Here is a 23,612-nt window from a genome sequence, read left to right as displayed (position 1 = left end):
CAGGGTATAAATATGGGAAACATTTATATCGGAATCAATTTTAAGGAAATTTCGCAAAAGTTTATTTATGATTTATCGCTCGATATATATGTATTAGAAGTTTAGGAGAATTAGAGTCATTTTTACAACTTTTAGACTAAGCAGTAGCGATTTAACAAGGAAAATGTTGGTATTTTGACCATTTTTGTCGAAATCAGAAAAACATATATATGGGAGCTATATCTAAATCTGAACCGATTTCAGTCAAATTTGGCACACATAACTATATTACTAATTGTACTCCTAGTGCAAAATTTCAACCAAATTGGGACAAAACTCTGGCTTCTGGGGCCATATAAGTCCATATCGGGCGAAAAATATATATGGAAGCTATACCTAAATCTGAACCGATGTCAACCAAATTTGGCACGCATAGCTACAATGCTAAATCTACTCCCTGTGCAAAATTTCAACCAAATCGGAGTTAAAAATTGGCCTCTGTGGTCATATGAGTGTAAATCGGGCGAAAGCTATATATGGGAGATATATTTAAATCAGAACCGATTTCAACCAAATTTGGCACGCATAGCTACAATGCTAAATCTACTCCCTGTGCAAAATTTCAACTAAATCGGAGCAAAATGTTGGCCTCTGTGGTCATATGAGTGTAAATCGGGCGAAAGCTATATATGGGAGATATATCTAAATCAGAACCGATTTCAACCAAATTTGGCACGCATAGTTACAATGTTAATTCTACTCCCTATGCAAATTTTCAACTAAATCGGAGCAAAAATTGGCCTCTGTGGGCATATATAGCTGCCATATATATTTATCCCCGATTTGGTCATAGTTAGCATGTTTATCAACCGATTTTCTTGAAATACCGTACATCAAATTATTTTATGAATCTCGAAAATCTTGCAAAATATCAGCCAAATAGGTTCAGATTTAGATATAGCTCCCATATATATATATATATATATATATATATATATATATATATATATATATATATATATATATATATATATATATATATATATATATATATATATATATATATATATATATATATATATATATATATATATATATATATATATATATATATATATATATATATATATATATATATATATATATATATATATATATATATATCGTCCGATTTAGGCTCATATGACCACAGAGGCCAAAGTTTACTACCGATCTACGTGAAATTTTGCACAGAGGGTAGAATTGACATTCTACCAATGCTTGGTAAATTTGATTGAAATCGGTTCAAATTTAGATATAGCTTGCATATATATCTTTCGTCCGATTTGAACTTATATGGCCTCAAAAGCCAGAGTTTTGCCGTGATTTGCTTCAAATTTTGCACAAGGGGTACGTTTAATAGTATCGTTAAGTGTGTCAAATTTTTTTAAAATCGGTTCAGATTTATATATAGTTCACATATATATCTTTCGTCCGATTTGGACTTATATGGTCTCAAAAGCCAAAGTTTTTCCCTGACTTACTTCAAATTTTGCACAAGCCGTACTTTTAACGATACTATTGTATGTGCCAAATATGGTCAAAACCGATTCAGATTTAGATATAGCTTCCATATATGTTTTTCGTCCGATTTGAACTTATATGTCCTCAAAATCCAGGGTTTTGCCGTGATTTGCTTCAAATTTCGCACAAGGAGTACGTTTATTAGTATCGGTAATTGTGCCAAATTTGGTTGAAATCGGTTCAGATTTAGATATGGCTCCCGTATATATCTTCCGTCCAATTTGCACTCATATGATCAGAGGGGCCAATGTTATACTCCGATTTACGTGAAATTTCGCATAGATAGCAGAATTATTATTGTCAAATTTAGTCAAAATCGGTTCAGATTATATATAGCTCCCATATATACGTACACCAGAGTTGGGGAAATATGGTAGACAGTTACACATTTTAGACCCATTTTCAATGGAAGTTTCCTCCAATTAACTGGATAGCGTTAGCCGATTTAAATTTTAATTCTAGAGATTTTGTAGAATTAAAAAAATTGTCTCCTTTATATAGCTTCCAGGAAATGTGAAGTAGTTGAGATGGTAACACAAATTTTGGCCTACATAGGGGTGAAGGGTATAATATAGTCGGCCCCGCCCGACTTTACTTACTTGTTTGTTAATAACATTGAATTAAACTTATCAATTTTTTGGCGCTGTAGATTGGTTTAATAAATATTTTGTGGCGCTGTAGATTGTTATTACTTAAAATATTTAAAGAATTTCGAAAATTTCGGGATCCCGAAAAAATTCCAGGATCCCGGGTTTCTACATTTCAAAAGCCCGAGTCCCGGCATTTATAAAAATCGATCCCGAATGGCAGCCCTAATTTATACACTTAGTGTGTAAATATAACCATAGCGATAGGCGGTAGGCGAACACTTATTTACGTGCATTTTTTATGGGAAGCCCAAAATCTGCGACGGAATACCGTGACGGCTAGCGGCGTGTCGCTAAATTAAAACTTATTCTAACTCCTTGGCGAAAACTGGTATAGTGTTGCCATCGCTTATCAATTTTTTTAACTCACCACTAGGAATTGCTGTTGCCTGGACACGTGTAGATTATTTTTTCTTGAAATAACTCAACAAATAACAAGCCATTGTATGTTTTTATTCAACTTCATTGTTTAATATTGTCAAAGCCTGCTGTATTGACAACAAAAACGCTAGGAAACGTGAAAATGGGAATTATTCGCTGTCAAGCTTATTGTATTTGCCGTTGCGGCAAAAATGTTTCGCTTACCGCTATGGTTATATTTACACACTTATAAAGGATTTGGCCTTGTCAATATTTTTCCCTCTTATTGGTGTGGAAATAAAAATCCCCTATTGCCAATTCCTGTAATCTGGCCACACTGTTGCCGTTCATACATAAAAAGGCTTGGTGTGTTGTACTCTCTTATACGGAGTGTAAACATTGCCCACATGGATCTGGGCTGGGGATTTGGTGGTATGTATAACATGGGCCGACACATGTGTTTGTTGCTGGAGATCCTCTATGTTGTAAGTACATGGCTTGTTTTAAAAAAGATACTCTCACCCGCGGTCTCTCACTCTTTCTCACTCACTAAACTCTCGCCAATATTGAAAAAATATATGAGAAATATTTTTGTATTCAATTTAAACTTCAGTTCGTGTTTATACTTCGTCTTGTTAGCGTGTGTTGAAGAGCATGATACGATGCTTAAGCATTACTCTGTGACGGTAGTTTTATGACAATTCGTAAATAAATGGAGAATTAAGATTCTCTAAAAGCCAAGTGTTTGAAGATAGAAAACAGAAAAAAAGATACAAAAAAAAAAATCTAATAAGAAAAAATTGTGGAATTTGATAGAGATTTTTTTTTTTTTTGAACGCAAAAAAATCAATATTAAATAAAATTAAACGGGTTCTTTATAAAAAAAAGAAAATAATTTCCCATAAAATGAAACCCCACAAATAATTAAGCAATAAAAAAAAATAATAATACAAAGCAAAGATTAATGGGTTTCAATAAAAAAGTGTTTGTGTTGAAAACAGAATACTAAACAACAAAAAAAAAGAGGGAAACTACATAAAAATAACAAAATTGAGCTTTAACATAATAATCAAAATGGCTTCATTTGAAAAGTTTTATGAGTATGCCAAAGTAAATGTTTATTGAAAAATTTCGCCAAGTTTTATAAAATCTGGGATTTACCTAATGATCATTTGGAGTCGTATTTCCAGTGATCATAATTGCTAAGAGGATTATTTTGGAGTTTCGAACAAAAAGGTGGGTACCCCCAAACATTCAGGTTACTCCATACAAAAATCCAAAAATGTAAACCAAAATACTTGGTTGGTTCGTGGCCTATTTTTCGTAAATTAGCAGTTACATTGAAGCTTCCGAAGTATTTATCTATGATTCTTCTATCTCATGGACCTAGAGCGATATGTGAATTGAAAATACAAACGTAGATTTTGTAATGTCTTGATAGTGTGGAGAGTTTAATGAGATTATGGGTTACGTTTAAATCGAAACAGTTTTGTTAGTTTTTTTCTTACTTAAGTAAATGGAGAACCAGGAAGTATTGAAATTATTATTGAATTCACCTTAAAATTAAATGGGTAATTACACCATGTAACAAACATATATTTTCTATCGAAATAAAATTTTGACAAAATTTTCTATAGAAACCAAATTTCGAGAAAAAATTTTATAAAAATAAAATTTTGAAAAATTTTTCTATAGAAATAAAATTTTGAGAAAAATTGTATACACATAAAATTTCGAGATAATTTTATATAGAAATAAAAGTTTGAGAAAATTTTATATAGAAATAAAATATTGACAACATTTTATATAGAACAAATATATACACACCAGTAAGTTCGGCCGGGCCGAATCTTAAATACCCACTACCATGAATCAAATATTATAATATAGTTTCCTTTTAAAATTTCAGGGGGGTTTGATGACAGATCAAGCAGTACACTTCCCGAAGATAAATTTAAAGATTTTACCTATGAAGACTATCTAAGATTCTGGATTTATAAGAACCATTTTTTTGAGTTTTTGAGGACTCATTAACATCTCTTGCAAGTGTACAAGAAAATTATAAAATAACGTCTTGATTTGAAATCTTAAATCTGTAGATTTTCATCCGAGAAGTAAAATCTGGAAATTTTACATTTAGTTTCAAGCAACTTTCATGATTAGTGCGCCTTCTATACCCTCAAGAAGTGAAATCGGTATATATGGAGGCCTTACCATATGGACCGATAAAAACTTAATCCGATACACGTTTTTGTGAGCCTAAAATACCAGAAATATTTACAACGGTTTCTAGAAAGCCAAGGAGTTAAATCGGGACATCGGTCTATATGGGGGCTATACCAAAACATGGACCGATACTCACCATTTTTGTCACACCTTTTTATGGTCCTAAGTACCTCTAGATTTCCAATTTCTGTCAAATTGGATAAAAACTGCGGGTTCTAGAAGCCCAAGAAGTAAAATCGGGAGATCGGTCTATATGGGGGCTATACCAAAACATGAGCCGATACTCACCATTTTTGGCACACCTCTTTATGGTCTTAAAATACCTCTAGATTTCCAATTTCAGACAAATTGGATAAAAACTACGGTTTCTATAAGGTCAATATTTAAAATCGGGAGATCGGTCTATATGGGGGCTATACCAAAACATGGACCGATACTCACCATTTTTGACACAACTTTTTATGGTTCTAAAATACCTCTAGATTTCCAATTTCAGGCAAATTGGATAAAAACTACTGTTTCAATAAGCCCTAGACCCCAAATCGGGAGGTCGGTTTATATGGGGACTATATCAAAACCTAGACCGATATAGCCCATCTTCGAACTTGACCTGCCTGCAGACAAAAGACGAGTTTGTGCAAAATTTCAGCACGATTGCTTCATTATGGAAGACTGTTGCGTGATTACAACAGACAGACAGACAGACAGACGGACGGATATGGTTATATCGTCTTAGAATTTCTCCCTGATCAAGAATATATATACTTTATATAGACGAAAATCGATATTTCGATGTGTTACAAACGGAATGAACCGTCACCATTCTATGGTGGTGGGTATAAAAAAATTTGTTAACAAAATTTTCTATAGAAATAAAATTATGACAAAATTTTCTATAGAATTAAAATTTTGAAAACATTTTATATAGAAATAAAATGTTGAGAACATATTCTATAGAAATAAAATTTCGAGAAATTTTTTTATAGAAATAAAATTTTCTAAAAAAAATAAAAACTTGAGACAATTTTTTTGAGGAAATAAAATGTTGAGATAATTTTATAAAGGAATATAATTTTAAGAAAATTTTGTATAGAAATAACATTTTGAGAACACTTTCTATTGAAATAAAATTTTGAGAACATTTTCTATAGAAAAAAATTTTGACAAAATTTTCTATAGAAACCAAATTTCGAGAAAAATTTTTATAGAAATAAAATTTTGAGAAAATTTTCTATAGAAATAAAATTTTGAGACAATTTTCTATAGAAATAAAATTTTGAGAAAAATTTGTATACACATAAAATTTTGTGATAATTTTATATAGAAATAGAAATTTGAGAAAATTTTCTATAGAAATAAAATTATGACAAAATTTTCTATAGAATTAAACATTTGAGAACATTTTATATAGAAATACAATCTTGAGATAATTTTATATAGGAATATAATTTTGAGAAAATTTTGTATAGAAATAACATTTTGAGAACACTTTATATTGAAATAAAATTTTGAAAACATTTTCTATAGAAAAAAATGTTGACAAATTTTTCTATAGAAATAATATTTCCACAAAATTTTCTATAGAAACCAAATTTCGAGAAAAATTTTTATAGAAATAAAATTTTGAGAAAATTTTCTATAGAAATAAAATTTTGAGAAAATACAATTTTGGGAAAAATTTCTATAGAAATAAAATTTTGAGAAAAATTTGTATACAAATAAAATTTTGAGATAATTTTATATAGAAATAAAAATTTGAGAAAATTTTATATAGAAATAAAATTATGACAAAATTTTCTATAGAATTAAACATTTGAGAATATTTTATATAGAAATAAAATTTTGAGAAAATTTTCTATAGAAATAAAATTTCGAGAAAAGATATAAAATTTTCTACAAAAATTAGAATCTTGAGAAAATTTTTCTGAGGAAATAAAATGTTGAGATAATTTTATATAGAAATACAATTTTGAGAAAATTTTGTTTGGAAGTAAAATTTTGAGAACACTTTATATGGAAATAAAATTTTGACAAAATTTTCTATAGAAATAAAATTTTGAGAAAATTTTGTATACAAATAAAATTTTGACAAAATTTCTATAGAAATAAAATTTTGACAAAATTTTCTGAAGAAATAAAAATTTTGACAAAATTTTCTATAGAAATAAAATTTTGACAAACATTTCAATAGAAATAAAATTTTGACAAAATTTTCTATAGAAATAATATTTTGAAAAAAAAAAATCTATATAAATAAAATTTTGACAAATTTTTCATAAATACACTTTTGCGAAGTTGCCTAAAAATTGGTTCACATTTAAATGTTTCCCATATTTTTACGCCCTACGCCACACTGTGGAACGGGGTATTATGAGTTAGTGCATATGTTTGAAACACCCAGAAGGAGACGATATAAACACATGGTGTCTTTGGGAAAAATACTCAGGGTGGGCGTCTGAGTTGACATAGCCATGCCCGTCTGTCCGTATGTCTGGAAACACATTTTTGTGATCAAAGTCTAGGTTTAGTCCAATCGATTTCAAATTTGGCACAAGTATGTGTTTTGGGTCAGAATAGAACCCTATTGATTTTCGAAGAAATCGGTTCAGATTTAAGTATAGCTCCCATATATATATATATATATATATATATATATATATACACAGTCTCACACAAGTTTACATACCCCTGAGTTTTTTACCTCTTAACTAAACCCGTTTCTTGTTGTTGTTTATAATCCACACCAAAAAAATCTTCTTGAAAATTAACAAATACTTTGTCTTTTAAATTAATTTACTAAAACTAAAGGATATATATATGTATATTTTTTAAAATTTTATTATTTAAAGAAAATATAAATTTTTTAACCGTATGTAAACTTGTGTGAGACTGTGTATATATATATATATATATATATATATATATATATATATATATATATATATATATATATATATATATATATATATATATATATATCAAATCGGATCAGATTTAGTTATAGCTCACAGAGGCCATAGTTTCATTCCCATTTATTGTGGTGAATTTTGTCACAGGGAGTCAAGTTGACATTCTAACTGTGTGCTGAATATAGTTCATATTGGTTCAGATTTTGATATAGCTCCCATATGTATCTCATATAACAAAGAATTTGTTTTTCTCAAAATTTTATTTTTAAAGAGAATTTTCTCAAAATTTTACTTCTAAAATTTCAAAATTTTTTATAGAAACAAAATTTTGACAAATTTTTCTATAGAAACAAAATTATGAAAACATTTTCTATAGATATAAAATTTTGAAAACATTGTCTATAAACATAAAAATTTGAGAAAAATTTATATAGAAATAAAATTTTGAAAAAATTTTCTATAGAAATAAACTGTTGACAATATTTTCTATAGAAATAATATTTTGAGGAAAATTTGTATACAAATAAAATATTGACAACATTTTATATAGAAAAAAATTGACAACATTTTCTATAGAAATAAAATTATGACAAAATTTTCTATAGAAATAAAATTTCGAGAAAATTTTTATAGAAATAAAATTTTTGATAAAATTTTCTAAAAAAATAAAAACTTGAGAAATTTTTGTTTAGGAAATAAAATGTTATATTTTTATATAGAACAACAATTTTGAGAAAATTTTGTATAGAAATAAAATTTTGAGAACATTTAAATGTGGAAAAAATATTGATATTTTCTATAGAAAAAAATTTTGACAACATTTTCTATAGAAATAAAATTGTGACTAAATTTTCAATACAAATAAAATTTTGAGAAAATTTTTTATAGAAATAAAATTTTGACAAAATTTTCAATAGAAATAAAATTTTGAGAAAATTTTCTATAGAAATAAAATTTTGAAAAAATTTTCTATAGAAATAAAATTCTCAGAAATTTTTTGATTGGGGCCTCATTTCAGTCCTGTTGCACATCCCATCGTTTTACCTGTTTCAGTAAATTATGCAGTTTTTTTCTGTTTTGTTAAAATGGATGTGTGCCAATTATTGACGATAGATTTTCATTTGTTAGGTAGGCGTAGCCTTCTGTACAGTTTGTATATTCCACGCAATCTAACCTCTTACGCTCTTCGTTTTTTCGTAATTTTTTTTTTATATATGCAGTTAAGATTTTCTTATATACGTGTCATTCATGACATCAATTTGATATTTCGATGACATAAAAGGCTTGTTGGAAAATAATTAGGCACTTAGCCTTTATTTTTTCTGTTGGATGTGTTCTTTTTTTCGAATTCAAGGAAATGGGAGTGTAGTTACAAGACTCCATGCTAACAGTAGAGTGGAGGCGATGAACAATATTTGTTTTGCATTATGAATTGATTGAATTTTATGGGAACATCAGGCAATCAATAGAAAACTCGGAACAATATTACAAATAAAATGCTCCACAATTAATTGAAATCGTGTAACAATTTTTGTGTTTCTTTGGGAATTCATGGATTCATTCATCAAATACATGATTTTTAGCTATGGCAGTCAATTTGTGTAGTTTGGGATTGGCTATAGGAGCAAACTCTTATTGTCCAAAAACGGGTTAAAAACGATCTTTTGGGAGCCTTCTCAGTGAAATAAAATTTTGATAAAATTTTCTATAGAAATAAAATTTTAACAAAATTTTCTATACAAATGAAGTTTTGACAAAATTTCCTATAGAAATAAAAATTTTACAAAATCTTATGTGAAGGTCATGGCAACCAGTCCTAATGTTACTTTTTATATTTTTTGTAAATTAATTTTACACTAAATAAATAAATAAAAAATAAAAAAAAAAAAAAACAATATTTTATATAGAAATAAAATTTTTACAAAATTTTATATAGAAATAAAATTTTGATAAAATATCCTATAGAAATACATTTTGGAAAAATTTTGACAAAATTTTCTATGGAAATAAAATTTTTACAAAATTTTCTTTAGAAATAAAATTTTGTAAAAATTTTCTACAGAAATAAAATCTTGACAAAATTTTCTATAGAAATAAAATTTTGCTAAAATTTCCTATAGAAATACATTTTGGAAAAATTTTGACAAAATTTTCTTTAGAAATAAAATTTTGTAAAAATTTTCTACAGAAATAAAATGTTGACAAAATTTTCTATAGAAATGCATTTTTGGAAAAATTTTGACAAAATTTTCTATGGAAATAAAATGTTCACAAAATTTTCTTTAGAAATAAAATTTTACAAAATTTTATATAGAAATAAAATTTTTACAAAATTTTATATAGAAATAAAATTTTGATAAAATATCCTATAGAAATACATTTTGGAAAATTTTGACAAAATTTTCTATGGAAATAAAATTTTTACAAAATTTTCTTTAGAAATAAAATTTTGTAAAAATTTTCTACAGAAATAAAATCTTGACAAAATTTTCTAAGAAATAAAATTTTGATAAAATTTCCTATAGAAATAAAATATTGACAACATTTTCTATAGAAATAAAAGTCTGTAAAAATTTTCTATAGAAATAAAATTTTGTGAAAATTTCCTATAAAAATAAAATATTGGAAAAATTTTCTAAAGAAATAAAATATTGACAAAATTTTCCATAGAAATAAAACTTTGACAAAATTTTCTATACAACATTTTCTATAGAAATTTTCTATAGAAATAAAATTTTGACAAAATTTTCTATAGAAATAAAATTTTGACAAAATGTTCAATAGCAATAAAAATTTTGACAATATTTTTAATAGCAATAAAAATTTTTACAAAATTTTTCCTAAGCAATAAAAATTTTGACAAAATTTTCCATAGAAATAAAAGTTTGACAAATTGTTCTATAGAAATAAAAATTTTTAAAGTCTGTATAGCTTCTATTTCCTTCTTTCGAGTTGCAATTAACATTGTGCATTATAGTTGGTTCACCCTTCCAGCATTATTTAATTATTTTTTCTCCTATCCCCTAGCTTCCTTCGAAAAATTTTCTAAAGAAATAAAATATTGACAAAATTTGCTATAGAAATAAAATTTTGACAAAATTTTCTATAGAAATAAAAATTTTGACAAAATTTTCAATAGCAATAAAAATTTTGACAAAATTTTTAATAGCAATAAAAATTTTGACAAAATTTTCTATAGCAATAAAAATTTTGACAAAATTTTCCATAGAAATAAAAGTTTGACAAATTTTTCTATAGAAATAAAAATTTTTAAAGTCTGTATAGCTTCTATTTCCTTCTTTCCAGTTGCAATTAACATTGTGCATTATAGTTGGTTCACCCTTCCAGCATTATTTAATTAATTTTTCTCCTATCCCCTAGCTTCCTATAAAAATAAAATTTTTACAAAATTTTGTATAGAAATAAAAATTTTACAAAATTTCCTATAGAAATAAAACTTTGAGTTTTTCGTATAGAAATATATTTTTCTATAGAAATAAAATTTTGCAAAAATTTTCTATAGAAATAAAATTTTGACAACATTTTCTAAATAAATAAAAATTGTTGTTTTTAGATTTCAGCTTAAAACCATACATTGACCAAACTACAAGGGTAGCTTAACCAACAGAGGAAAAGAATGTTTGTCAAATTTATTTGGGCAAAGCCCTATAGACTGCAAGATGGTTGGATGGACGCACGTTTCGGAATTACCACATTCCTCATCAGCATCCTCCACTTGCAGCAAAACTATCAACCAATTATCAGAATAAATTCAGGCAGTTAAACCCAACAATGGACCACACATGAACCTTCCGAAAAAAGGTGCGTCCGTCCAACCATCTTGCATTTTATAGGGCTTTGCCCAAATAAATTTGACAAACATTCTTTTCCTCTGTTGGTTAAGCTACACTTGTAGTTTAGTCAATGCATGGTTTTAAGCTGAAATCAAAAAACAACAACAATGCTTAAAGAACAAAACCACAAATAACAAAACAAAACGAATAAAAATAAATAAAAGTTTGTAAAAATTTTCTATAAAAATAAAATATTGGAAAAATTGTATCTAGAAAAAAAAAATTTTCTAATGAAATAAAATTTTGATAATTTTTTTTTAGAAATAAAATTTTGAAAAATTTTGTATAGAATTAAAATTTTTTTAAAATTTTCTATGGAAATAAAATTTTCACAAAATTTTCTAAAAAAAATCAAATTTTGACAAAATATTCTATAGAAATAAAATTTAAAAAAAAATGTTTATATATTTTGACAAAAAAAAAATTGACATTTTCTATAGAAATAAAATTTTGATAAAATTTTCTTTAGAAATAACATTTTGACAAAGATGTATATAGAAATAAAATCTTGGCAAAAGTTTCTATGGAAATAAAATGTTGACCAAATTTACTATAAAAATAAAATTGTTTGCAAAATTTCCTATTGGAAAAATTTTTTATAGAAATAAAATTTTGCTAAAATTTTCTATAGTAATATAATTTTGTTGAAAATTTCTATAGTAATAAAATTTTGCTAAAATTTTCCATAGAAATAAAATTTTTACAAAATTTTACCAAATTTCCTATAGAAATAAACTTTTGACAAAATTTTCTACGGAAATAGAATTTTTACAACATTTTCTATAGAAATAAAATTTTGTCAAAGTTTCCTATAGATGGTTAGGTTAGGTTATGTGGCAGCCCTATGTATCAGGCTCACTTAGACTATTCAGTCCATTGTGATACAACAGTGGTGAACTTCTCTCTTATCACTGAGTGCTGCCCGATTCCATGTTAAGCTCAATGACAAGGGACCTCCTTTTTATAGCCGAGTCCGAACGGCGTCCCACATTCCAGTGAAACCACTTAGAGAAGCTTTGAAACCCTCAGAAATGTCACCAGCAATACTGAGGTGGGATAATCCACCGCTGAAAAACTTTTTGGTGTTCGGTCGTAGCAGGAATCGAACCCACGACCTTGTGTATGCAAGGCGGGCATGCTAACCATTGCACCACGGTGGCTCCCCTATATTCCTATAGAAATAAATTTTGGCAAAATTTTGACAAATTTTCTATAGAAATATAATTTCGACAAAATTTTCTATAAAAATAAAATTTTTAAAAAATTTCCTATTGGAAAAAATTTTAATGTTCTATTTAATTTTGCTAAAATTTTCTATAGAAAGAAAATTTTGCTAAAATTTTCTATAGAAATAAAATTTTGCTAAAATATTCTATAGAAATAAAATTTTGTCAAAATTTTCTATGGAAATAAAATTTTGACAAAGTTTTCTATGGAAATAAAATTTTGACAAAGTTTTCTATGGAAATAAAATTTTGACAAAGTTTTCTATAGAAATAAAAGCTTGACAAAATTTCCTATAGAAATAAAAGCTTGACAAAATTTGCTACAGAAATAAAATTGTAGACAAAATTTTTATAGAAAAAAAAACACGTAATCATGAATTTAATTTGTATATTTTTTTATTAATGAAAAAATTACGCCACTTTGTATAAATTTCGAAAATATTGTATAGTGTGTTTTTTACATCCCATGGTGTAGCCTATGAAAATATCTTCCCCTTTTGTTTATTCATTGTTTTCATAATACTAATTTTTCTATGTTGTTTCTTTTTTGCTTTTATTTGTTTTCTTTACAGCATGATTACACACCTGCCGATAAGTAATCCAAAAACAAGCACAATGTTTTTACAATTGGTGATATTAATAATAACTTTGGCCAATCAACATTATCCCACGGAGGCGGTGTTGGAACCTCCAGGTCATACTGCAACCAAAATTGGAGCATCTTATGACCGAATAGAAAACGATTCGCGATTCATATCGTATCAAGGTAAGAAAATAAAAATCATTTCTATGCTCTTGCAACATTAGAAACATTACGACAAGATTAGTTTGGACGTTATCACTTTACATGGAAAGCATAACTGTGTGCGTGTGTGGGATTGCTTAATAAGTGATAAGGGTTGAATATTAGACAATTTGAAAAATATATATATATATATAAAAAAATTTATAAAAACAAAAATTACCCCATTAGACCACACACTTGGATGGGTATTCAAGAAGAGTTGGTGATAGATTCTTATCTGTTCGGTTGAATACACTTGAACTGTTGAAAATTGTGGCCACCATATAAAATGGGGATAGGAAAAAAACATGCTATCAAAATTTTGACAAAATTTACTATAGAAGTAAAATTTTGACAAAATTTTCTATAGAACTAACATTTTGACAAAATTTTCTGCAGAAATAAAATTGTGACAAAATTTTCTGCAGAAATAAAATTTTGACAAAATTTTCGGTAGAAATAAAATTTTGACAAAATTTTCTATAGAAATAAAATTTAGACAAAATTTTCTATAGTAAAACAATTTTTACAAAAAATAAATTTTTGAAAAAATTTTCTATAAAAAAAAATGTGTTGATCAATTTTTTTATAGAACTAAAATTTTGACAACATTTTCTATAGAAGTAAAATTTTGACAAAATTTTCTATAGAACTAAAATTTTAACAAAATTTTCTATAGAAGTAAAATTTTGACAAAATTTTCTATAGAACTAAAATTTTAACAAAATTTTCTATAGAAGTAAAATTTTGACAAAATTTTCTATAGAACTAATATTTTAACAAAATTCTATAGAAATTAATTTTTGAGAGCTTTTTTCTATGGAAATAGAATTTTGACAATATTTTCGATAGAAATAAAATTTTGACACAATTTTCTATAAAAATAAAATTTTGGAAAAATTTTACAATTTTTACAAAAAATTCTGTAGAAATAAATTTGTTACAAAATTTTCTATAAAATTTTTTTTTTTGATCAAAACTTTTATAGAACTAACATTTTGACAAAATTTTCTATAGAACTAAAATTTTGACAAAATTTTCTATAGAAATAACATTTTGACAAAATTTTCTATGGCAATAAAATTTTGACAAAATTTTCTATAGAACTAAAATTTTAACAAAATTTTCTATAGAAGTAAAATTTTGACAAAATTTTCTATAGAACTAATATTTTAACAAAATTCTATAGAAATTAATTTTTGAGAGCTTTTTTCTATGGAAATAGAATTTTGACAATATTTTCGATAGAAATAAAATTTTGACAAAATTTTCTATAGAAATACAATTTTGACAAAATTTTCTATAGAATTAAATCGTTGAAAAAATTTTCTATAGAACTACAATTTTGAAAAAATTTTCTATAGAACTAAAATTTTGACAAAATTTTTTATATAAATAAGTTTTGACTATAGAAAAAAATTTTTGATCAAATTTTTTATAGAAATAAAATTTTTGATCAAATTTTCTATAGAAATAAAATTTTGACAAAATTTTCTATAGAAATACAATTTTGACAAAATTTTCTATAGAAATAAATTTTGACAAAATTTTCTATAGAAATACAATTTTGACAAAATTTTCTATAGAATTAAAATGTTGACAAAATTTTTTATAGAACTGCAATTTTGAAAAAAATTTCTATAGAACTAAAATTTTGCAAAAAAATTTCTATAGAAATAAGTTTTGACTATAGAAAAAAAATTTTGATCAAATTTTTCATAGAAATAAAATTTTGACAAAATTTTCTATAGAAATAAAATTTTGACAAAATTTTCTATAGAAGTACAATTTTGACAAAATTTTCTATAGAAATAAAATTGTGACAAAATTTTCTATAGAAATACAATTTTGACAAATTTTTCTATAGCATTAAAATGTTGACAAAATTTTCGATAGAACTACAATTTTGAAAAAAATTTTTTATCAAATTTTTTATAGAAATAAAATTTTGACAAAATTTTCTATAGAAATAAAATGTTGACAAAATTTTCGATAGAAGTACAATTTTGACAAAATTTTCTATAGAAATAAAATTTTGACAAATTTTTCTATAGAAATAAAATTTTGACAAATTTTTCTATAGAAATAAGTTTTGACTATAAAAAAATTTTTTTGGTTAAATTTTTTATAGAAATAAAATTTTGACAAAATTTTCTATAGAAATAAAATTTTGACAAAATTTTCTATAGAAATAAAATTTTGACAAAATTTTCTATAGAAATAAAATTTTGACAAAATTTTCTATAGAAATAAAATTTTGACAAAATTTTCTATAGAAATAAAATGTGGACAAAATTTTCTATAGAAATACAATTTTGACAAAATTTTCCATAGAAATAAAATTGTAACAAAATTTTCTATAGAAATACAATTTTGACAAAATTTTCTATAGAAATTAAATTTTGACAAAATTTTCTATAACAAATAAAAATTTGACAAAAATTTCTATAGAAATAAAATTTTGGCAAAATTTTCTATAGAAATAAGATTTTGACAAATTTTGTCTTTTTGAAAATTTCATATACACTTTAGTTTGGAATATATTGGTAATCGTATATCGTAATTTTTATAGAAATTCTCTGGTCATGTCAATCGAGCTGATAACGCATATTTTTCTTAAGCCCAATAATGCGGAAGACGTTCGCATTACATTGTTCGACACAAATTTATAATTTAGCCGATATGAGGCGATTGCACCTCGCCTTGGATAATCTTTTGTACTGCGTGCTTTTTATTGTGTCCGGAAAAATGTCTAGAACGAAGTTAATTGACAATTTTTTTTAGAGAAAAAATAAAAAATAATAATAGTCGTTCTATTGAACCAATGTAATGCCTAATTGCAAATATGAAGTAATAACTCACTGTGCCAAATGAAATGATACAAATGAAGCCTATTGAGCACGCTTTAAAGTAATTATGCGATATATTAACAAAGTTATTCATGTATAAATAAATTTCAATCGAAATATCCACATTATAACAAATTATTTAAATTATAATTTTTTTCTTAATTTCAAAATAAACTTTGAACTAAAAATGCAAAAGCCTTAATATAAGCCATAGCCTATATTTGAATTAAACCACCGACTTTTGACATTGTCAGTCTAAACTACATTCACACATATGTCTCAAAATTTTTAAATTTTGAATTTTTTGTACCCTCTTCTGGTCTGGATATTTCTTATCTGCCTTTTAGGTTTGTTCAAATTTGTAATATATATTTTTGTTTATTCGAATTACAATTTAACATCAGCCATTCCTAAAAACATCGACTTCTCATATTTTATCCAATGTTTTATTTTCATTTCAATATATACTTTCGTCTTCCTTTTCATAATTTTTCTGTTGAGATTGCAAAAACACAAATTATTTCTTTATCATGTTGTCTGCATCTACCAAGTAAAGGTTTGACTTCTGAAAAAAAAATTTTTGGCAAGCAATCCAGCTGTAAATTTATACTTTAGAAAATTAAAACTAAGCTATATATATAACATTTATCGCATTCTCATTCTCCGCTATATTCACAAAATTATTCAGTACAAAATAAAAAAAAACAGTTGAAATATTAATTTATAACAGTTGCTTTTAAGTATATATATATATATATATATATATATATATATATATATATATATATATATATATATATATATATATATATATATATATATATATATATATATATATATATATATATATATATATATATATATATATATATATATATATATATATATATATATATATATATATTTTTTTAAATCAAACGACACAAAACAATAATATATGTAATATATTCATCTCTATTTGTTATATTTACAGATTTAATGGTTACAGCGAAACGATATACCGAACCGAATACAGCCTCATATTCAGAACTATTGGTGGATGTGGCTAGAAATCAAATAATTGTGGGGGCAAGGTAAGAGTTGGTAAATTTTTATTATGTACCGGGTGAATGATATGTAAAGCATCAAAGTAAAGGGCTATCGTTTTGTTTTTTATACCCAAAATCCCATTGTGATTAGAGTCCGTCAGTGCGGCAAAAAAAAAATTTGCAAAATTTTATTTCTGTACAAATGTTGTCAAAATTTTATTTCTAAAGAAAATGTTTGCAAAATTTTATTTCTAAAGAAAATGTTTGCAAAATTTTATTTCTATAGAAAATTTGTGCAAAATTTTATTTCTATAGAAAATTTGTGCACAATTTATTTCTATAAAAAATTTTGCCCAAATTTAATTTGTATAGAAATTTGTGTCAAAATTTTGTTTTGTTATAGAAAATTTTTGCAAAATTTTATTTCTATGGAAAATTTTCGCAAAATTTTATTTCTATGGAAAATTTTCGCAAAATTTTATTTCTATAGAAAATTTTAGCAAAATTTTATTCCTATAGAAAATTTAGCAAAATTTTATTTCTATAGAAAATTTTGTCAAATTTTATTACTATAGATTGTTTTTTTTGCAAAATTTTATTTCTATCGAAAATTCTTGCATAATATTATTTCTATGGAAAATGTTTGCAAAATTTTATTTCTTTAGAAAATTTTTGCAAAATTGTATTTCTATAGAAAATTTTTGCTAAATTTTATTTCTATAGAAAATTTTTGCTAAATTTTATTTCTATAGAAAGTTATGTCAAAATTTTATTTCTACAGAAAGATTTTGCAAAATTTTATTTTTACAGAAAATTGTTTAAAAAAATTTTTTTTATGGAAAATGTCAAAAATTTTTTTATTCAAAATTGAATCAAAAAAATTGTTTTTTAATAAAAAAATTTTCAACATAGAAAATGTTGTCGAAATGTTATTTCTAAAGGAAAATTTGTCAAAATTGCATTTCTATAGAAAATTTTTGCAAAGTTGTATTTCTGTAGAAAATTTTGTCAACATTTTTGTTTCTATAGAAAATTTAGTCAAAATTTTATTTCTATACAAAATTTGTGCAAAATTTTATTTAAATAGAACATTTATGCACAATTTTAGTTCAATAGAAATATTGTGCAAATTTTTATTTCTATAGAAAATTTGTGCAAAACTTTATTTCTATAGAAAATTTTCTAAAAATTTTATTTGTATAGAAAATTGTGTCAAAATTTGGTTTTTTTATAGAAAATTTTTGCAAAATTTTATTTCTATAAAAGTTTTTACAAAAATTTTATTTCTATAGAAGATTTTAGCAAAATTTTATTTATATGCTAATTTTTGTTTCTAGAAAATTTGTGCAAAATTTTATTTCTATAGAAAATTTTCTAAAAATTTTATTTGTATAGAAAATTGTGTCAAAATTTGGTTTTTTATAGAAAATTTTTGCAAAATTTAATTTCTATAAAAGTTTTTAGCAAAATTTTATTTCTATAGAAGATTTTAGCAAAATTTTATTTCTATGCTAATTTTTATTTCTATAGAAAATTTTGTCAAATTTTATTTCTATAGAAAATTTTGTCAAATTTTATTTCTATAGAAAATTTTTGCAAAATTTTATTTCTATAGAAAATTTTTGCAAAATTGTATTTCTATAGAAAATTTTTGCAAAATTTTATTTCTATAGAAGATTTTAGCAAAATTTTGTTTCTATAGAAGAATTTAGCAAAATTTTATTTCTATGGAAAATTTTTGCTAATTTTTATTTCTATAGAAAATTTTGTCAAATTTTATTTCTATAGAAAATTTTTGCAAAATTGTATTTCTATAGAAAATTTTTGCTAAATTTTATTTCTATAGAAAATTTTTGCAAAATTGTATTTCTATAGAAAATTTTTGTTAAATTTTATTTCTACAGAAAGTTATGTCAATATTTTATTTCTACACAAAGATTTTGCAAAATTTTATTTTTACAGAAAATTGTGTCAACATTTTTTTTATAGAAAATGTCAAACATTTTTTTTATTCAAAATTGTATTTCTATAAAAAATTTTTGCTAAATTTTATTTCTAAAAATTTTTTTTCCAAAATTTTATTTCAAAAGAAAGATTTTGCAAAATTTTATTTTTACAGAAAATTGTGTCAACATTTTTTTTATAGAAAATGTGTTCAAAATGTTGTTTTTTATACAAAATTGTGTCAAAAAGTTTTTTTTTTATAAAAAAAAATTTCAAAATTTTGTTTTCTATGTTGTCAAAATTTTGTTTCTAAAGGAAATTTTGTCAAAATTGTATTTCTATAGAAAATTTTTGCAAAGTTGTATTTCTATAGAAAATTTTGTCAACATTTTATTTCTATAGAAAATGTATGCAAAATTTTATTTGTATAAAAAAGTTTGTGCAAAATTTTATTTCTATAGAAAATCTATGCACAATTTTATTTCGATAGAAAAATAGTGCAAAATTTTATTTCTATAGAAAATTTTATTTCTGTAAAAAATTTTGTAAAGATTTTATTTGTATAGAAAATTTTGTAAAAATTTTATTTGTGTAGAAAATTGTGTCAAAACTTTGTTTTTTATAGAAAATTTTTGCAAAATTTTATTTCTATGGAAAATTTTAGCAAACTTTTATTTTTATAAAAAAATTTTGTAAAAATTTTATTTGTATAGAAAATTGTGTCAAAATTTTGTTTTTTATAGAAAATTTTTGCAAAATTTTATTTCTATGGAAGATTTTAGCAAAATTATATTTCTATGGACATTTTTTGCTAAATTTTATTTCTATAGAAAATTTTGTCAAATTTTATTTCTATAGAAAATTTTTGCCAAATTGTATTTCTATATAAAATTTTGCTAAATTTTATTTCTATTGAAAATTTTTGCAAAATTGTTTTTCTATGGAAGATTTTAGCAAAATTGTATTTCTATGGACATTTTTTGCTAAATTTTATTTCTATAGAAAATTTTTGCCAAATTGTATTTCTATAGAAAATTTTGCTAAATTTTATTTCTATTGAAAATTTTTGCAGAATTGTATTTCTATAGAAAATTTTTGCTAAATTTTATTTTTATAGAAAATTTTAGCATTTTTTTTGTATAGAAAATGTTGTCAACATTTTGTTTCTTATACAAAATTGTGTCAAAAAATTTTGTTTTTTTATAAAAAAAATGTCAAAACTTTGTTTTCGATGTTGTCAAAATTTTATTTCTAAAAGAAATTTTTCCAAAATTGTATTTCTATGGAAAATGTTTACAAAGTTGTATTTCTATAGAAAATTTTTAAAAAGTAGTATTTCTATAGAAAATTTTTAAAAAGTATTTCTAGAAAATTTTGTCAACATTTTATTTGTATAGAAAATTTTGTCAAAAATTTATTTCTATAGAAAATTGTGTCAAAATTGTATTTCTATGAAAAATTGCAATTATTACTCGATTTTGATGAAACTTGGTACAAATTGTTTTTTTCGCACAAGGACATATACTATTAAATTTGAAAAAATCGGATCAATGTTGTATATAGCCTCCACACATATGAAATAATATATTATATCGTATATGTAAACCTAAGATATTATCTTATAGTAGATCTTACATAAGTACACCCATAAATCATCGCATATTTTGCAAAGTTTCATGAATCTTTCAAAGATACAATGAAAGATATGACTAAGTTTTGTATGTTCATTTCTCAGGTTTTTGATTTTCGTAACAGCCAGATAGTCAATGTTATCGCAATAAAATGTTACGTTTATATTATTGATAATGAAATTTGGTATTTTTAAAGACTTAAAATTTTTTTACAAAAAAGAAAAAAATTACAAAAAAAATCAATATCAATATACTTTACTTATAATACAAAGACAAAGCATAAAGCAAATATTATCAGTGAAACCTACCATTGCCCAAAAACTGACAATAAGTTCCCAAAAATTCTGTAATCTGATTAAACAAACACTATCAACAAAAAAAAAGCAAATGGTCATCTTATTTTGTTGATAACATTATGTATTGAGTAAACATTAAAATCCCCGAAATATTTAGCCTTTTTTAAATACTTGACGATGGCCGAACATTAAAAAAAGCAAAGCAATACCCAAAAAATTTTTTTTTTGCCCATTTACGTTACAAATCATCAAAACACAAAACAAAATTGCCTGTCCATAATGAAACTAGGGTAATTCAATTTCGTTAAAGTCTTCTTTTCTTCTTATCATAATAAATAAATAAAAAAACAACTTTATTACTCCTTCATAATTCTGGTGAGATAAGATAAGAAATGTAGTAATATCTAAACTAATGTCCTACCGAATAAATGGATTCGGTTTAAAGAAATAATCGAAAACAAAAATCCAATTTAAGCCAAACGATTTTACGGCCTACCAAACAAACAAAAAAATAATACTAAAGAAACAAACTCTTTTTATAGAAAATTTTATCACCATTTTATTTCTATAGAAAATTTTGTTTCTGTAGAAAATTTGGCAAAAATTTTATTTCTATAGAAAATGTTGTAAAATTACTATGTCTATAGAAAATTCTATCAAGATTTTATTTCTATAGACAATTTTGTCTAAATTTTATTTCTGTAGAAAATTTTCAAGATTTCAAGATTTTATTTCTATAGACAATTTTGTCTAAATTTTATTTCTATAGAAAATTTTATTTCTGTAGAAAACTTTGTCAAATTTTTCATTTTAAAAGAAAATTTTGTCGAATTTTTCATTCTAATAGAAAATTTTGTCAAAATTTCAATTCTATAGAAAATTTTCTCAAAATTTTATTTCATAGGAAATTTTGTCGAAATTTTATTTCTATTGAAAATTTTGTCGAAATTTTATTGCTATAGAAAATTTTGTCAAAATTTTATTTCTATAGAAAATTTTGTCAAAATTTTGTTTCTGTTGAATATTTTGTCAAAATTTTATTTTTATAGAAAATTTTCTCAAAATTATAATTCCATAGAAAATTTTCTCAAGATTTTATTTCTATAGAAAATTTTGGCGGAATTTTATTTCTATTAAAAACTTTCTAAAAATTTTATTTCTATAGAAATTTTGTTAAAATTTTATTTCTATAGAAAATTTGATCAACATTTTATTTCTATAGAAAATTTTGTCAAAATTGTATTACTATAGAAAATTTTGTAAAAATTTTATTGCTATTGAAATTTTGTCAAAATTTTATTTCCATAGAAAGTTTTTTCAAAGTATATTCAAAATATGAATATAAAATTTTATTTCTATAGAAAATTTTGTTTCTTATTTTATTTTCTCAAAATTATAGAAAATTTTGGCAGAATTTTATTTCTATAAAAAATGTTCTCAAAATTGTAGTCCTATAAAAAAATTGTCATAATTTTATATGAATAGAAAATTTTATTTCTATAGAAAATTTTGTTAAAATTTTATTTCGCATTTTATTTTCTCAAAATTATAGACAATTTTGGCAGAATTTTATTTCTATAAAAAATTTTCTCAAAATTTTAGTTCTATAAATTTTTTTTAAAAATTTTATTGCTGTAGAAAATTTCGTCAAAAATTTATTTCTATAAAAGATTTTGTTAAAATTTTATTGCTATAGAAAATTTTGTCAAATTTTTTAGTTCTGGTGAAAATTTTGTCAACATCTTATTTCTATCAAATTTTTTCTCAACATTTTATTTCTATATAAATTTTATTTCTATAGAAAATAAAATAAAATAAAATAAAATAAAATAAAATGAAATAAAATAAAAGAAATAAAATCAATAGAAAATTTTGTCAAAATTGTATTGCTATAGAAAATTTTGTAAAAATTTTATTGATATAGAAATTTTTTTCAAAATTTTATTTCTATAGAAATTTTTTTCAAAATTTTATATGAAAAGAAAATTTTATTTCTATAAAAAATTTTATCAAAATTTTATTTCTCATTTTATTTTCTCAAAATTATAGAAAATTTTGGCAGAATTTTATTTCTATAAAAAATTTTCTCAAGATTTTAGTTCTATAAAAAATTGTCAAAACTTTTTATGAATTGAAAATTTTATTTCTGTAGAAAATTTTGTTAAAATTTTATTTCGCATTTTATTTTCTCGAAATTATAGACAATTTTGGCAGAATTTTATTTCTATAAAAAATTTTCTTAAAATTTTAGTTCTATAAATTTTTTTTTTAACATTTTATTTCTGTAGAAAATTTGGCAAAAATTTTATTTCTATA

At 23.6% G+C, this 23,612-nt stretch overlaps 1 protein-coding gene across 1 annotated transcript in view; it reads left to right on the top strand.

The window, feature by feature from the left end:
• The first annotated feature begins 3,180 nt into the window (after positions 1-3,180).
• Sema5c (Semaphorin 5c) overlaps positions 3,181-23,612 on the top strand; it is an 82,196-nt gene continuing 61,764 nt past the window's right edge. Inside the window, exons 1-3 of the mRNA XM_075304922.1 lie at positions 3,181-3,785; positions 13,337-13,530; positions 17,371-17,470. Coding sequence (XP_075161037.1) covers positions 13,338-13,530; positions 17,371-17,470 — 293 coding nt within the window. The 5' untranslated portion in view covers positions 3,181-3,785; position 13,337. The remainder of the gene's footprint in view (positions 3,786-13,336; positions 13,531-17,370; positions 17,471-23,612) is intronic.

The sequence above is a fragment of the Haematobia irritans genome, chromosome 4 (assembly GCF_050003625.1).
Source record: "Haematobia irritans isolate KBUSLIRL chromosome 4, ASM5000362v1, whole genome shotgun sequence".
Classification (NCBI taxonomy): Eukaryota; Metazoa; Arthropoda; class Insecta; order Diptera; family Muscidae; genus Haematobia; species Haematobia irritans.
Note: the sequence above shows the minus strand (reverse complement) of the source record. Positions and strands in the feature narration are given on the sequence as shown.